Below are 16,965 nucleotides of genomic sequence, written 5' to 3'. Positions count from 1 at the left end.
GGTGTTTGAATTTGTGATTGAAGGGGTGAATGTTAGGCAGTATTGTAAAGCGCTTTGAGTGGTTGCTGGTTAGGACAGTGAGGTTTACATGCAGATGGCTAGCCAAGTTATAATCAGTGTTATGCGTGACACCTGTTGTTAAGGGACTAAATGGACCTGTGTTGTGTACGGGGAATGGGTTAACCTAGCGATTGGTTAGTGCTTGGCACTTGGTTCTATGAACATCCTTACTGTACCGACAGAGATATATTGTTGTTTCTCTTTCTTCTGACTAATGAACTTATTGTAAGTCGCTCTGGATGAAGGCGTCTGATAAACGCCCTGAATGTAAACGTAAATGCTCCCCAAACTCCGAACATTACCGAGTTGTGACCGGCCTTGGGGGGTTAGGAGTATCTTCTGTTTGACCACCTCAATTCAAGCTATTCAACAGCCGAGCCTGCGCTAGCTCGAGACTGTGTGTTTGTGGATGTCTTGGTGTGGATAGGTGTATCTGTGTGCGTTTGTGGATGTCTGGTTCTTGTATGTATTGTGTGTGGATGTCTGTATCTGTTTGCGTTGGTCGATGTCAGTGTGTTGATAACTTTATGTGTTTGTTGGTGGACATCTGGCTGTGTGTGGATGTCTGTATCTGTGTTTGTGTGTGGTTATGTGTATCTGTGATCGTTGGTGGATGCCTGTCCCCCCCTCAGGGCTCAGCTGATTCCTACACTAGTAGACCATCAGACTCTGTGATCATTGGTGGATGCCTGGCTGTGTGTGTCTGTATCTGTGATCGTTGGTGAATGTCTGTATCTGTGATCGTTGGTATGTGTCTGTATCTGTGATCTTTGGTGTCTGTCTCCCAACAGGGCTCAGCTTATTCCTACACTAGCAAACCATCAGAATCTGCCTGGCTGTGTGTGTCTGTATCTGTGATTGTTGGTGTTTGTCTGTATCTGTGATCGATGGTGATGTCTGTATCTGTGATCGTTAGTGTGGGTCTGATCTGTGATCGTTGGTGTGATCGTTGGTGTGGGTCTGATATGTGATTGTTGGTGTGTGTCTGATCTGTCATCGTTAGTGGGTGTCTGATCTGTGATCGTTTGTGTGTGTCTGTCCCCCCCCTCCGGGGTCAGCTGATTCCTGCACTAGCAGACCATCAGACCCCGTGATCGTTGGTGGATAGCTGGCTGTGTGTGTCTGTATCTGTGATCGTTGGTGATTGTCTGTATCTGTCATCGTTGGTGTGTGTCTGTCTGTATCTGTAATTCTTGGTGCCTGTCTCCCAACAGGGCTCAGCTTATTCCTACACTAGCAGACCATCAGAATCTGTGATTGTTGGTGTTTGTCTGTATCTGTGATCAATGGTGATGTCGGTATCTGTGATCGTTGGTGTGGGTCTGATCTGTGATCATTGGTGTGATCGTTGGTGTGGGTCTGACCTGTGATCGTTGGTGTGTGTATGATCTGTGTTCGTTGGTGTGTGTCTGATCTGTGATCATTGGTGTGGGTCTGATCTGTGATCGTTGGTGTGTGTCTGTCCCCAGGGCTCAGCTGATTCCTACACTAGCAGACCATCAGACTCTGATGTCTCCCTGGAGGAGGAGCGGGACCTGCAGGCCCAGGTCCAGGGCCAGAGCCCCAGCCCGGGGCCCGGCCAGAGCCCGGGGCCAGGTCAGGGGGGGGGTCAGAGCCCAGGGCCGGCCCCGACCCGCCAGGAGAGAGAGCAGCAGGCCGCCCTACAGCTGGAGCGAGCTAAGGTAAGACCCTCCGGGAGCCTAAGGTGACCCTAAGGGACCTTCCTGGTTCCTAAGGGATCTTCCTGGACCCTAAGGTGACCCTAAAGGACTTTACGGGACCTTGCTGGACCATCTTGGACCCTAAGGACTCTAAGGGAATCTAAGGGACTCTAAGAGACCCTAAAGGACCCTGCAGGACTCTACGGGAATCGAATGGACTCTAAGAGACCCTAAAGGACCCTGCAGGACTCTCAAGGAATCTAAGGGACTCAAAGGGAATCTAAGGGACTCTAAGAGACCTTACTGGAACTTAAGGGACTTAAGGGATCCTAAGGGACTGTCAGGTGACCCTAGGGGACCCTAAGGTGACCCTAAGGGACCCTAAGGGAATCTAAGGGAGTCTAAGGGACTTTAAGGGACCCTGCTAGACACTAAGGAGTGAAACCCTATGACCTAGGGTTAGCTAAGAGCTATGGTTAAGCTAGCAGCTAGGGTTGATTTGACTTATTAAATTGTATCTAAAAGCCTAACCTAGGAGCTAGGGGTTCACTGGGAGCTAGGGGTTCACTGGGAGCTAGGGGTTCACTGGGAGTTAGGGGTTCACTGGGAGCTAGGGGTTCACTGGGAGCTAGGGGTTCACCAGGAGCTAGGGGTTCACCAGGAGTTAGGGGTTCACCGGGAGTTAGGGGTTCACTGGGAGCTAGGGGTTCACTGGGAGCTAGGGGTTCACCAGGAGCTAGCGGTTCACCAGGAGCTAGGGGTTCACCAGGAGCTAGGGGTTCACCGGGAGCTAGGGGTTCACCAGGAGCTAGCGGTTCACCAGGAGCTAGCGGTTCACCAGGAGTTAGGGGTTCACCAGGAGTTAGGGGTTCACCAGGAGCTAGCGGTTCACCGGGAGCTAGGGGTTCACCAGGAGCTAGCGGTTCACCGGGAGCTAGGGGTTCACTGGGAGTTAGCGGTTCACTGGGAGCTAGGGGTTCACTGGGAGCTAGGGGTTCACTGGGAGCTAGGGGTTCACCAGGAGCTAGCGGTTCACCAGGAGCTAGGGGTTCACCAGGAGCTAGCGGTTCACCGGGAGCTAGGGGTTCACCAGGAGTTAGGGGTTCACCAGGAGCTAGCGGTTCACCAGGAGCTAGCGGTTCACCAGGAGCTAGGGGTTCACCAGGAGCTAGCGGTTCACCGGGAGCTAGCGGTTCACCAGGAGTTAAGGGTTCACTCTGAGCAAGCGTTAGCCCCTCTAACGCTCTCCCCCCCCCACAGGGTAAAGCCGTGGCCTTCGCGGTCCGGACCAACGTCAGCTACTGCGGCGCGCTGGACGAGGACGTCCCTGTGCCCGCCACCGCTATCTCCTTCGACGCCAAGGACTTCCTGCACATCAAAGAGGCAAGTTCCTGCTTATGGTTTTCTACTAAGCATCGTCTAGCTTTGTGGCATAATGCTAATTAATGAATTAATGAATTTAAGATTAAAATGTGTTTGAATTAATTAAACACATTTCTGCAGTTTTACACATCCTCTCCCCGTCCCCCCTCTCTCCCCCATCTTTCTTCTCTCTCTCCTCTCCCCACTCTCTCTCTCCCTCCTCTCTCTCTCTTTCCCCTCTCCCCCCTCTCTCTCTCCCCTCCTTTCCGTCCCCTCTCCCCCCTTTGTCTCTCTCTTCCCCCTCTCTCTACTCTGTCTCCCCTCTCTCCCCCCCTCTGCCCTCTCTCCCCTCTCTGTCCCCTCTCTCTCTCCCTCCTCTCCATCCCCTCCTCTCTCCCCTCTCTGTCCCCTCTCTCTCTCCCTCCTCTCCATCCCCTCCTCTCTCCCCTCTCTGTCCCCTCTCTCTCCCTCCTCTCCATCCCCTCCTCTCTTCCTCTCTCCTCCCACTCTCCCCTGTCTCCCCCTCTCTCTCCCTCCTCTCTCCCCCATCCTTCCTCTCTCCCCCTTCTCTCTCTTTGCCCCTCTCTCTCCATCCCCTCTCTCTTACTGCTCACTCCCCCTCTCTCTCCCCCCTCCTTCCTCTCTCCCCCTTCTCTCTCTTTGCCCCTCTCTCTCCATCCCCTCTCTCCTCCCTCTCCCCCCTCCTCCATCCCCTCCCTCTCTCTCCGCTAGCCACCGCTAACTTCTTTGCGCTGCGTTTTGTGTTTCCAGAAGTTCAACAACGACTGGTGGATCGGCCGGCTTGTGAAGGAGGGCTGTGAGATCGGCTTCATCCCCAGCCCACTGAAGCTGGAGAACATCCGACTGCAGCAGGAGCAGAAGAGGGGCCGCATCCAAGGGTAAGGCTTGGCCCGCGGCACACGCTAACGCTAGTCCAAACGCTAGCACTGAGGCCTAACCTTCATAGGAACGCTCCAACTCAAATACTATTGCTAACACTAATGCTAGCACTAAGGCTAACCTTCATAGGAAAGCACCAAGTCTATTGCAATCACTAATGCTATTGCTAGTGCCAAGGCTATATTCATAGGAAAGCTCCAACTCTAATGCTATTGCTAACACTAAGGCTAGTGCTAGCACTAAGGCTAACATTCATAGGAAAGCTCCAACTCTAATGCTATTGCTTACACTAATGCTCATGCTAGTATTAAGGCTAACCAACATAGGAAAGCTCCAACTCTAATGTTATTGCTAACACTAATGCTAATGCTAGCACTAAAGCTAACCGTCTTAGGAAAGCTCCAACTCTAATGCTATTGCTAACAGTAATGTTAACCCTAGCACTAAGGCTAACCTTCATATGAGAACTTAAACTCTAATTCTCTTGCTGACACTGACTTTAATGCTAGAAAAGGCTAACCTTCATAAGAAAGCTCCAACGCAAATATTATTGCTAACACTAATGCTAATGCTAGTGCCAAGGCTAACCCTTGTAGGAACACAGGTGCTATGGATAACCCTAATGCTAATGCCAGCACTAAGACTGAAATTGATAGCAAGACGCCAACGCTAATGCTAACACTAAGGGTAATCCTAGCACTAAGGCTAACCTTCGTATGAACACTACAACTCTAATTCTATTGCTGATACTGACGCTAATGCTAGCACTAAGGCTAAACTTCATAGGAAAGCTCCAATGCAAATGTTATTGCTAACAATGATGCTAATGCTAGGCATTTTGAACGACACCCTTCCCGATCTAAAACCTTAAATAATATACATAATGTTGCTCCTAATGCCTGAACTTTAAATAACATTGGGGTCTGCCGTGTCCGCGTAATGAGCAAACCCGTCAGCCTAGCTAGGTGCCTTCAGCGCTAGGAGCTGTAGCCGCTAATTGAGAGTCATGTAAAAATAGTGGCCTTGATTGAGAGTGGCTTGAGTAGGTTGGCTTTGAGCGAGAGATAAAGGGCTCGGTGGTCGAACAAGATAGCTAGCATGATTCGTCGGGACCGATTGAGATCCCTTAATTTACGTCCACATTAAAAAGTCAATCAATCACGTCGGACAGATTGGTGCTTGCCCTGTTGCAGCTAGCATGTTAGCTCAGCTTCTGCTTTGCCCAACCAAAAAACGCAAAGGGAAGCCATTTTACAGACAATTATAGTGAACAAAATGATGTTTGCGTAATCTAAAGTGTCTTGTTGGTCTAAAGTATCTTTTGAAGTGTTAAACTAAGAAAACAAGTATTTGGGTTCCTCTTTATTCTTCTTCTCCCTCTTTGCCACATTAATGCCACTGTCTCTCTCTCTCTCTTCCCCTCTCTGTCTCTCTCCCCTCTTTCTCCCCTCTCTCCCCCTTTCTCCTCTCTCCACATCTCTCCCTCTCTCCCCTGTCTCTCCCATGTCTCTCCCTCCTCTCTCACCCCTCTTGCCTCTCATTCCCCCTCTTTCCCCCTCTCTCTGCCCTCTCCCCCTCTCCTCCTCTCACTCTCTCCCTCTTTCTCCCCCTCTCCCCCCTCTCTCTCCTCCCTTTTCTTTCTCCCCTCTCTCCCTTCTTTCACCCTCTCTCCCCCTCTCTCCCCCCTCCCTCCCCCTCTCTTCCTCCTCCAGTAAGTCTGGGGGGAACTCCTCTTCCAGTGTGGAGGACGAGGTCTCGGCCTCCGTCCGTCCGCTCATCTCCTCGGCAGGTGAGGGCTCCGGGGTGGGGGGGGGTGGTTGTTGGGGAGCGTCACAAGGGGGGGACCCCCCTCGGCTGTCCCGCCACTATCTCCTGGTCGGAGGTCAGAGGTCAAAGCGTCTGCGTAGAGTATAAGGAATAAGTTCTGTTTCTGTTTCTTTTTTGGGGGTTTTCGTTTTTCTTTTTTTTTCTCTCAGTTTCTAGTAACCTAGCAACGACGTAAGCCCCCCCCCCCATCGAGGACAGCAGGGTACCCAGACTCTGGCCAAGGCTAGGATCCCCCCTTCCTCACTGTCCCCCCCCCCCTCCCTACTGTGGTCATGTGACCTTGTGAATATGAATGTCGGAAATCGTAGCGATCAAAGGCTTTCGTAAAATTTGATAAAAAACAATTGTATTTTTTTCTAATTTTAGATCTTCATGTTATTCACTGTCATTGTGTGTCATGTTGGGGCATACCATGTAGCGGAGGGTAGGGGGGTGGAACATGACGAGGGATCTTTGCTAATGTTTGGGTGACCTCTCACCCCTCCGCTAACGCTCTGTCCTCTCCCTCTCTCGCAGGCAAGCAGAAACAGAAAGTGGTAAGTTCGGGGTTCGGGTGGAACCCGTTTCACACCCCCGTCCCGTTCCTACTTGCTGTCCGACCCCCGGGATGGGAGGGGTCAATGGTTGAGTCCGTTTGTGACATCACAAGCGGGCCGCTCGGTGGTTGGTGCATGCAGGGCTAGACCGTTCTGATAGGCTGGGGATGCTGCTTTCCCCGATTTGTGATGTCACAAATGGCCACGTTCTGGACAGGGATAGGCTAGGACACATTTAAACATGGCCAAACTAGAATAATTAATAATGAATTGTTTAAAATGGAATGTAAACATTGGCATATTTTTTTCCAGGGCTGGTTGAATTAAGTCCCGTACAATAATACGATATGATTATTATCGGGATTATTTAGATCGATCAAAAACTGTAAATCCCTCTTCTGACCAACGCACAAGTCTTAAAACTAGCCTAAATCTTCACCCATATATCTTTATAGATAATATACATTTATATTTCTATATGCATACACACCTCCACCGGTGTGGGACCCACCGCCACACCCTGTGGGCCCTGTGTTGGGGCCTCCTGGCTCCCTGTCCTGTCGTTGTGCCTCTGTGTGTGATGTGGTCGGTGGTCGTTGTGGTGGGGGGGGGTACCACACTGGGCTTACTGCTGACTCCTCTCTTTATTCTCCCTCCTCCCCCTCCCTCTCCCTTCCCCCTCCGTCTCCACCCCCAGATGGAACACCTACCCCCCTACGACGTGGTTCCCTCCATGAGGCCGGTGGTTCTGGTCGGGCCGTCACTCAAGGGCTACGAGGTGAGCACCCCTTCACCTGTCAATCACCAATTACCTGTCAATCACCCAGCACCTGTCAATCACCTATCACCAGTCACCAGTTACCCAATGACCCTAAGGGATACAGTACCCCTAAACAGTATCTCTTAAGGGGTAAGCTGGTCCTCTACTGTGGCTGTCTGTCTGTCTGTCTGTCTGTCTCTCTCTCTCTCTCTCTCTCTCTCAACACCAGATCCCCCCCCCTCCCTGCGTTCATTAACACACCAAACCCCGCTTTGTCCTGGGAGGTTCTGGGAAATATCCCTGTCACTCCAGGAGTGAAATCAATACCCGCTAATGGCCTCTCTACCGTAATGGACCCACACTGTGTGTGTGTGTGTGTGTGTGTGTGTGTATGTGTGTGTGTGTGTGTGTCGGACGGGGGGTGCAGAATAATGCATCGAAATATGTGTGAATATTGTGTCAGTATTGTGTGTTCTCATCTCATTTGTGTCGATAGATTTTATCCTTGTCTTGCAAGTGTTGAGGGTCTCTCCCCTCCCCCCTCCCTCCCTCCCCTGTTGTCTCCCCCCTCCCCCTCCCTCCCCCCCTCCCCCCCTCCCCTCCCCTCCCTCCCTTCTCCTCCCCGATTGCCTCACCTCTCTCTCTTATTTTCCTCCCTCTCTCCCTCCCTTCCCTGTTGTCTCCCCTCCCTCTCTCCCTCCATCTCCCCTCCCTCCCTCTCCCCCTCTCCCCCTCCCCTCCCTCCCTCCCTCCCCCCTCCTCCCCTGTTGTCTCCCCCCTCTCTCTCTTCTCTCCAGGTGACGGACATGATGCAGAAGGCTCTGTTTGACTTCCTCAAGCACCGCTTCGACGGCAGGTAGGGACCACCGCCCCTCTCCCTCACTCTCACCCTCCTCACTCTCACCCTCCTCACTCTCACCCTCCTCACTCTCACCCTCCTCACTCTCAACCCCCTCCCCCTCACTCTCACCCCTCTCCCCCTCGGTCTCCACCTTCTCACACTAACCCCCCTCCCCTTTCTGAGTGTGTGCGTGAGTGTGTGTGTGTGTGTGTGTGTGTGTGTGTGTGTGTGTGTGTGTGTGTGTGTGTGCGCGTGTGTAAGTATGAATGGGTGTGAGTATATGAATGTGTGGATTCCCTCGCTCTCTCTGACTCCGCCCCCTCCCCCTCCCCCTGCTCTCTCTGGTCCAATCAGGATCTCTATCACCCGGGTAACGGCGGACATCTCGCTGGCCAAGCGCTCGGTGCTCAACAACCCCAGCAAGAGGGCCATCATCGACAGGTCCAACACGCGCTCCAGCCTGGGTAAGACTAGGGGTGTATAAATGGAAGTATAAGTATAAGTATAAAAGTATATAAGTATAAGTAGAATAAATGGTATAGAAGGTACACTGGTGTGAATTTGTGACTTCTGATCCTATTCAATTTCTAATCGGAAAAGATCCAATCCTATCATGCAATCCGAATGTATTGTATAGATGGCATTTACAAAAGTGGTAAGCGTACGTTCGTATGTCTCTTGCGCACAACCATTATGATGGTCTGGACTTACATGATAAATGTAAAGGATAATGTTGTACAGAACGCCGGTCATTATCGGGAAAATAAACCCTGACGCGAAGCGGAGCTGTCTTGCTTCGCCCTGAAGGGTATTATTTTCGATAATGACCGGCATAGTTCTATACATTATCCCGCTTATTACACGGCTTCTTGCCAAAATGAAATAAGATCTTCACACGGTGTGTCTTTTTACAATAAACATTTGTAGTGTTGATCAGCAGAGAAATGCTGTCAAAGACGCTGACGTCGCCTAGCAACCGGACGCGCTGGGTTGATAAGGTAGCAGACTACTTGCGGATTGATAAGAAAGACGTGAATCAGGCAAAAAATCCACTCTCCTTGACAGCGGTCAAGTTCGGTGTGCATAAAGGTACAGACGGACCAATTGCAAACTACTGCAGCTGCTGATGCCATCTCTCCAAGTTAAAAAGTAGCTGCACCCACCCCAAACCAATCGGAATAAGTGTATACATGTCGATTATAGCAGACTACACCACCACTCCTGTTCCACAAGGAATTCTATTCAGATCAGAGGATTGTATTCCGATTGAGGCGTATATATGATCATTTTTTATTCCGATTGAGCTGTTCTTCCACTTCTAATCGGATCAGAAGTGTCCATGTAAACGCGGCTACTGTTGTATGTAACGTGTTACAAAGTAAGTCATAAGTAAATACAGTTACATAACTACTTTTTCCTGTAAAAAGTAAAGTTATGCGTAACAACTGAACATATGGTAACTAAACGTAGTTCCTTTTTCAATTCGGAATGTCGATGTAAGGTCCGCGAATAAGTAGAGGAAGAAATCCATACTGTTAAACATTTGTGTTTTTCAGAGATGGAAGTAACTTTTTGCATTTTTTCTATGCAGTTTTGCTGCCTAACTAGTATTTTACCCCTTCAGAAGCATTTATATCGAAATTAGAAGATACAATTAACATACCGTGATATAATACCGTCTATGCCTCAACTCATACCATGATATACATTTTAGTCCATACCGTACTGCCCTAGATAAGACCCACAGAGAGACCCTATCAGGGGGGCCACTGTGTGTGGGTGAATGTGTGAGAAGTCGAGAGACCAGCCCCCCAGAGATACCACACCCAAAGGATGGTCCACTGATAAGTGTGTGTGTGTGAATGGGGGAATGTGGGTGTCAATGGATGATTGTGTGTGAATGTGACTGTTTGTATGAGTGGGGTGAATTTGTGTATGAATGAGTGAATGTTTGTGTGCATGTGTGCGCTAGGTGAGAGTTTGTGGCTAAGATGTTTGCAACATGGCACTTAAAGGCTGTATCAGCGACTCTAGCCTGAAACATAAATGATCACATTCATCTGATCTTTCCTCACGGTCCGCTAGCCGCCTGCCCCATAAGCAGGCCGTCAGAAAAACACGTCTGTAGGCAGCCTGTGCCCCGAGATCATACACAAAAACAAATGGTGCTGCCAACCACTCAAAACCAAAATGAAAAGTATTCCAGCCAATCACTGACAAGGGGTGGGTGTTGTGGGGTTTGCGCTGCGTTCATGATCGTTTTTACTGGATGCACGAAACACGGAAGGGAGGGGCGAGCGGGCTCTGTTTGTTTGGGATCTCACTTCAAACACCAACAGAAGTGGAGTCACCCAACATCACTGATACAACCTTTAATGTATGCACTTAAAAAAACAACGTATCATAACCCCTCACTTTCCCTCCTCCCCTCCCCTCCCCCTCCCCCTCCTCCCCCCTCCCCCTCCCTCCTCCCCTCCCTCCTCCTCCTCCCCCTCCCCTCCCTCCTCCCCCTCCTCCTCCCCTCCCCTCCCCCTCCCCTCCCTCCTCCCCCTCCTCCTCCCCTCCCCTCCCCCTCCTCCCCTCCTCCTCCTCCCCCTCCTCCTCCCCTCCCTCCTCCCCCTCCCTGCTCCTCCCCCTCCCCTCCCCTCCTCCCCCCCTCCTCCTCCCCTCCCCCTCCCTGCTCCTCCCCCTCCTCCCCCTCCCCTCCCCTCCCCCTCCTCCTTCCCTCCCTCCTCCTCCTCCCCCTCCCTGCTCCTCCCCCTCCCCTCCTCCTCCCCTCCTCCTCCTCCCCTCCCCCTCCCCTCCCCTCCCCTTCCCTCCCCCTCCTCCTCCCCTCCCTGCTCCTCCCCCTCCCCTCCTCCTCCCCTCCTCCTCCTCCCCTCCCCCTCCCCTCCCCTTCCCCTCCCCCTCCTCCTCCCCCCCCTCCTCCCCTCCCCCTCCTCCTCCCCCTCCCCCTCCTCCCCTCTCCTCCTCCTCCTCCCCCTCCCCTCCTCCTCCCCTCCTCCTCCCCTCCCCTCCCCTCCCCCTCTCCTCCCCCCCCTCCCCCTCCTCCTCCCCAGCCGAGGTGCAGAGTGAGATCGAGCGTATCTTCGAGCTGGCGCGCTCGCTGCAGCTGGTGGTGTTGGACGCGGACACCATCAACCACCCCGCCCAGCTGCTGAAGACCTCGCTGGCCCCCATCATCGTCCATGTCAAGGTGTCCTCGCCCAAGGTCAGCCAATCAGGAGCCCAATTAAGAACCCAATTAAGATTAAATGAACCCTGATTCAATTAACTGTGGTTAAGGAGTGTGCGGTTCAAATTCTTCAGAGTCTGTGTTAGTCTGTGTGTGAGTCTGTGTGTAGGCCTGTATGAGTCTCTGTGTGTGAGTCACTGTGTGAGTCTGTGTGTGTGTGTCTGTGTGTGTGTGTGTGTGTGAGTCTGTGTGTGTGTGTGTGTGTGTGAGTCTGTGTGTGTGTGTGTGAGTGTGTGTGTGTGTGTCTGTGTGTTTGAGTCTGTGTGTGTGTGTGAGTCTGTGTGTGTGTGAGTGAGTGTGTGTGTGTGTGTGTGTCTGTGTGTGTGTGTGTGTGAGTCTGTGTGTGTGTGAGTCTGTGTGTGTGTGTGTGTGAGTCTGTGTGTGTGTGTGCGTGAGTGTGTGTGTGAGTCTGTGTGTGTGTGTGTGTGTGAGTCTGTGTGTGTCTGTGTGTGTGTCTGTGTGTGTGTGTGAGTCTGTGTGTCTTTGTGACCCTGATAGCCAGTAAGATGAACTGGTATGTTGGTCTCCTTCTCTTTTTAGACGTCCTTCTAAAACTGATCTATTCAACCTGAATCTCGTTTCTCCTCGCTCTCCTAATCAGTTTAGTAAACGATGAGGTGTCATCGCTTTCCCCCCCGTAACTGATCTGGAAACAGGTAGTGAACTTTTTTTTTTGGAAGTAGCACGTTGGTGATGTGTCCCTCACTCAGAAAACCTGACACTCTTAGCTCCGCCCCCTCTCTTAACCCCGCCCCCTATAATAACTCTGCCCCTCTCCTAATCCTATCATATTCCCGGCCCCTCTCTTAACCACGCCCCTCTCTTTACCACGTCCCCTCTCTTAACCACCCCCCCCCTTAACGTGTCCCTCACTCAGAAAACCGACCAATGAGTGAAGAGAGTTTCCGTAGGCACCAATGCATTAGCCGGCTAGTATGAACACCTTAAAAACCCTTAAACACCCTTAAAAACCCTTAAAATGTCTTGGCTGAAGTCATTTCCCTCCTCACTTGTAAAACCAAAACCTCAATGACTCTGAGAGCACCAGACCGGAGAGACAAGCCCCCTTTAACTGGCCGATCACCGATTGGCTCCCTGGAGCGTCCCTCACAGCACAAACAGACGACAGGTGAGCCACACCTGGTGGTTGTTGGATGGTTGTCCACTGCGAGCTGCATGCTTGCCACTTCTCTGGGTTTTCTGCGTTGCATTGACACACTTTGATACACTGTGAGGTACAGGCACTGGGAGAACTGGGAGCACTGGGACACTTCTTGCTGTTTATACTGCCCTGTTTGTCCTTACTGTAGCACCTCGTTTGGATCTCCTCAGCACTACTCTGTTTCTATTGTGTTGGAATTTCAGGATTAATAGTGTGAACTATCTGTCTGTCTGTCTGTCTGTCTCTGTTTGACGAACTTGATGTGCCAATCACGAGTGGGTTAAGGGTGAGGGGTGAGAGGGGGTAGACAATCTGGATCGATGTCATGTGACAGTCATGTGAACGTCATGGGTCTGTTGTCCGTCTGTCCTGAGTCTGTGTCCATGTTGTGTCCGTCTGTCCTGACTGTGTGTCTGTTGTCCGTGTGTCCTGACTGTGTGTCTGTGTGTCCTGACTGTGTGTCTGTTGTCCGTGTGTCCTGACTGTGTGTCCGTGTGTCCTGACTGTGTGTCTGTTGTCCGTGTGTCCTGACTGTGTGTCCGTGTGTCCTGACTGTGTGTCTGTTGTCCGTGTGTCCTGACTGTGTGTCCGTGTGTCCTGACTGTGTGTCCGTGTGTCCTGACTGTGTGTCCGTGTGTCCTGACTGTGTGTCCGTGTGTCCTGACTGTGTGTCCGTGTGTCCTGACTGTGTGTCCGTGTGTCCTGACTGTGTGTCCGTGTGTCCTGACTGTGTGTCCGTGTGTCCTGACTGTGTGTCCGTGTGTCCTGACTGTGTGTCCGTGTGTCCTGACTGTGTGTCCGTGTGTCCTGACTGTGTCCGTGTGTCCTGACTGTGTGTCCGTGGGTCCTGACTGTGTGTCCGTGGGTCCTGACTGTGTGTCCGTGTGTCCTGACTGTGTCCGTGTGTCCTGACTGTGTGTCCGTGTGTCCTGACTGTGTGTCCGTGGGTCCTGACTGTGTGTCCGTGGGTCCTGACTGTGTGTCCGTGGGTCCTGACTGTGTGTCCGTGGGTCCTGACTGTGTGTCCGTGGGTCCTGACTGTGTGTCCGTGTGTCCTGACTGTGTCCGTGTGTCCTGACTGTGTGTCCGTGGGTCCTGACTGTGTGTCCGTGGGTCCTGACTGTGTGTCCGTGTGTCCTGACTGTGTGTCCGTGTGTCCTGACTGTGTGTCCGTGGGTCCTGACTGTGTGTCCGTGGGTCCTGACTGTGTCCGTGTGTCCTGACTGTGTGTCCGTGTGTCCCTCCAGGTGCTTCAGCGGCTGGTGAAGTCTCGGGGGAAGTCTCAGAGCAAACACCTCAACGTGCAGCTGGTGGCAGCAGACAAGCTGGCCCAGTGCCCGCCGGTGGGTCCGCCCCTCTCTTAACCCCGCCCCTATATTGACTCCGCCTCCTCTCTTAACCCCTACCCCATCTCTTACACCCACCCCATAATTGAACCACCCCCCTACATTGCCTCCACCCCCTCTTAGCCCCACCCCCTCTCTCTTAACCCCACCCTTTTCTCAACCTTGCCCATATCTCAACATATCTTAAACCCGCCCCTTTCTTGACTCCCCCCCTCTGTTAACCCCGGCCCTCTCTAAACCCCGCCCCCTCTCTCTAAACTCCGCCCCTTTAGGAGATGTTTGACATCATCCTGGACGAGAACCAGCTGGAGGACGCCTGGAGGGCGTGTCTCCTCTGTTAACCCCGGCCCTCTCTAAACCCCGCCCCCTCTCTCTAAACCCCGCCCCTATAGGAGATGTTTGACATCATCCTGGACGAGAACCAGCTGGAGGACGCCTGGAGGGCGTGTCTCCTCTGTTAACCCCGGCCCTCTCTAAACCCCGCCCCCTCTCTCTAAACTCCGCCCCTATAGGAGATGTTTGACATCATCCTGGACGAGAACCAGCTGGAGGACGCCTGTGAGCACCTGGCGGAGTACCTGGAGGCGTACTGGAAGGCCACGCACACCTCGCTGGCCACGCCCCTCAACCCTCTGCTGGGGCGCACCTTGGGGCCTGCCGCGCTCGCTCCGTACCCCACCTCCATCTCCGGCCTGCAGGTGGGGGGGGCCTGTGTGTGTCTAGGATTCTGTGTGTGTTTGATTCTGTCGTCGTGTGAGTGTTTGTATGTGTGTGTGTAATTCTGTGTGTGTTTGATTCTGTCATCGTGTGAGTGTGTGTGTTTGTATGTGTGTGTGTAATTCTGTGTGTGTCTGTGTGTGTTTGATTCTGTCGTTGTGTGAGTGTGTGTGTTTGTATGTGTGTGTGTAATTCTGTGTGTGTTTGATTCTGTCTTTGTGTGAGTGTGTGTGTTTGTATGTGTGTGTGTAATTCTGTGTGTGTCTGTGTGTGTTTGATTCTGTCGTCGTGTGAGTGTGTGTGTTTGTATGTGTGTGTGTAATTCTGTGTGTGTCTGTGTGTGTTTGATTCTGTTGTTGTGTGAGTGTGTGTGTTTGTATCTGTGTGTGTAATTCTGTGTGTGTTTGATTCTGTCTTTGTGTGAGTGTGTGTCTGTGTGTGTAATTCTCTGTGAGTATGTGTGTGTGTCTGTGTGAGTATGTGTGTGTGTCTGGGTGACTTCACTACCCCCTCAGGGTAGGCTGTCATCAACACACACACTCACACACAGACACACACACTCACACATAGACACACACAGACAAATACTACACAAACACATAGACATCGCTCACACACACACACAGATATCACACCCAGACACACAGACACACACAAACATCACAGACTCACACACATACACACAGAATCACACACAGACACACAGAAGCACACACACACATTACACAAACACACACACAGAAACACACACAGAATCCCACTGTGTAAACCCACTTTGACACCGTCACCGTCCCGACACACACACTAATAGAGTTGTCCCTCCCCGTCATCGACCCAGCAGAGCCAGCGCAATCGTCAAGGTAACCACACCGGAGGCGGGGGAGGGGGCGGCGACAACTCCACCCCCAACGAGCGGCGCAATCTGATGACGGCGGACGAGAACTACCACAACGAGCGTGCCCACAAGGGCCGCAACCGCATCTCCTCAGGCTCCCAGCAGGACCAGTACCAGCAGGACCAGTACCAGCAGGACCAGTACCACCACCAGGACCCCTACCAGGACTCCTACAAGCCCCACCGCAACCGCACCTCCCCGGGGGGCTACAGCCAGGACTCCCGCCACCGCCTCTGATCTGGGCGGTCCACGCCCGCTACTGGCTCCGCCTCTCCTTCACCTTAACGAGCTTAACGAGCGACCCCCGGATCCCCCTTCTGCTGGGACGTTCACACACACACACACACACACACACACGCACACACACACGCGCGCTGGACTAAACTCTAATGGGTGCGGCCACGCCCCTGTTGCTGGCTCCGCCCCACCACCTGCTCGTTAGTGCTTAACGAGCAGGCTTAATAAGCTTCACCTCAATCTCCGTCACATCCCCCCCGGATGACCCCCCTTCTGCTGGGATGCACACACACACACTGGGACGCACACACACACACACACACACACAATGGGACGCACACACACACACACACACACTGGACTTAAACTCTGAGGAGAGCGGCCATGCCCCCCCCCCCCTTGCTGGACCAAAACACACAGACACCAAAACACACTTTTGTTTCCATGACGACTTTCACCCTCTCACCGCTCGTCTGGGACCCCCCACCCTCCTTTGGTCGTTAGCTTGGCCGCGCGCCGCCTAACTCATTAGCGAGACTGAGGTGGGCGAGGCCTCTCCCAAGGGCCCGAGGAGACTGCAGCGCCGCCGGGAGTTGGAACGCAGCCCGGTTTGACTCAATGGAAAGGAGTCTTGATGCTAAATGGACCACGCCCCGTCCTGGCCACGCCCCTCTCCCCCGATGGCATCGGCCATCTTTGTTTCGTCATGACATCGACTGATCGCCTCGACAAGATGGACGGGTTTCGGGTGGGGTGGGGGGGTCGTGATCGTTTGATTATGCCTGGCTCGGGTTTGTTTTTTTTACACGCCGGGTTGCGCTCCGTTTCGAGAACGTCGTTTGCCGTGTCGATGGTCACCTCCGCAACGGGTGGCTTTTTTTCCTGTGTAGCGTAGCTTTTTGACTGCGTCGGCAGCAGCCAATCAGATGGCCCCAAGACCCCCGTACCCGCCGTCGCCACGGAGACGACCCTAGTGGGCACTTAGCGAGCGAAATAGAAGGCAATAGTAACCGACGAGATTGAGCAGAGTTTGGGCGAAACACAACGTTTTTGGGCAAGTACGTTTATTGTGTGATTCGAGTTCGGACTGACGTAGAGTCCAACACCCCCCCCCAAGACCCCCAGCTGAGCCGGTCCCAGCGCGTCATGCTAACCCTTTAGCCGCCGCGATTTAGCGAGCTAGACGCCCGTAAGAGGTACAAGCAGAGAGAGAGCGGTTGTGTTTTGCATTAACAAAACAAAGAAAATGAAAAAAATAGTTTAAAAAAAGACAGAGTCTAGCGAGCGCGTAAAGGCTAAGGCTAGGTGAGCTAGCGCGCTAGCTAGCCTGCAACCTGCTAGCAGCTGTAGCGGCTTCCTTTGGCGATGCGATTGGCCTCGTGCGATTAGTCCATGTGATGTGGTGGTCGTGTCCCTGGGCGGGTTA

General features: G+C 52.6%; 1 protein-coding gene across 2 annotated transcripts in view; it reads left to right on the top strand.

Annotated features, from left to right (window-relative positions):
- The window catches only part of LOC307077471 (voltage-dependent L-type calcium channel subunit beta-4-like), a gene marked incomplete at both ends in the record, with an annotated part of 23,580 nt that extends 8,041 nt beyond the window's left edge, over window positions 1-15,539 (top strand). For both annotated transcript variants that reach the window (XM_079738898.1, XM_079738899.1), the window contains 12 exons: window positions 1,530-1,742; window positions 2,982-3,104; window positions 3,855-3,982; window positions 5,696-5,772; window positions 6,327-6,346; window positions 7,044-7,124; window positions 7,904-7,962; window positions 8,302-8,411; window positions 11,007-11,158; window positions 13,592-13,687; window positions 14,203-14,388; window positions 15,249-15,539. In XM_079738898.1, the coding sequence (XP_079595024.1) occupies window positions 1,530-1,742; window positions 2,982-3,104; window positions 3,855-3,982; window positions 5,696-5,772; window positions 6,327-6,346; window positions 7,044-7,124; window positions 7,904-7,962; window positions 8,302-8,411; window positions 11,007-11,158; window positions 13,592-13,687; window positions 14,203-14,388; window positions 15,249-15,539 (1,536 nt within the window). The remainder of the gene's footprint in view (window positions 1-1,529; window positions 1,743-2,981; window positions 3,105-3,854; window positions 3,983-5,695; window positions 5,773-6,326; window positions 6,347-7,043; window positions 7,125-7,903; window positions 7,963-8,301; window positions 8,412-11,006; window positions 11,159-13,591; window positions 13,688-14,202; window positions 14,389-15,248) is intronic.
- Window positions 15,540-16,965: the final 1,426 nt, after the last annotated feature.

The sequence above is a fragment of the Pollachius pollachius genome (assembly GCF_949987615.1).
Source record: "Pollachius pollachius genome assembly, chromosome: 6".
Lineage (NCBI taxonomy): Eukaryota > Metazoa > Chordata > Actinopteri > Gadiformes > Gadidae > Pollachius > Pollachius pollachius.
Note: the sequence above shows the minus strand (reverse complement) of the source record. Positions and strands in the feature narration are given on the sequence as shown.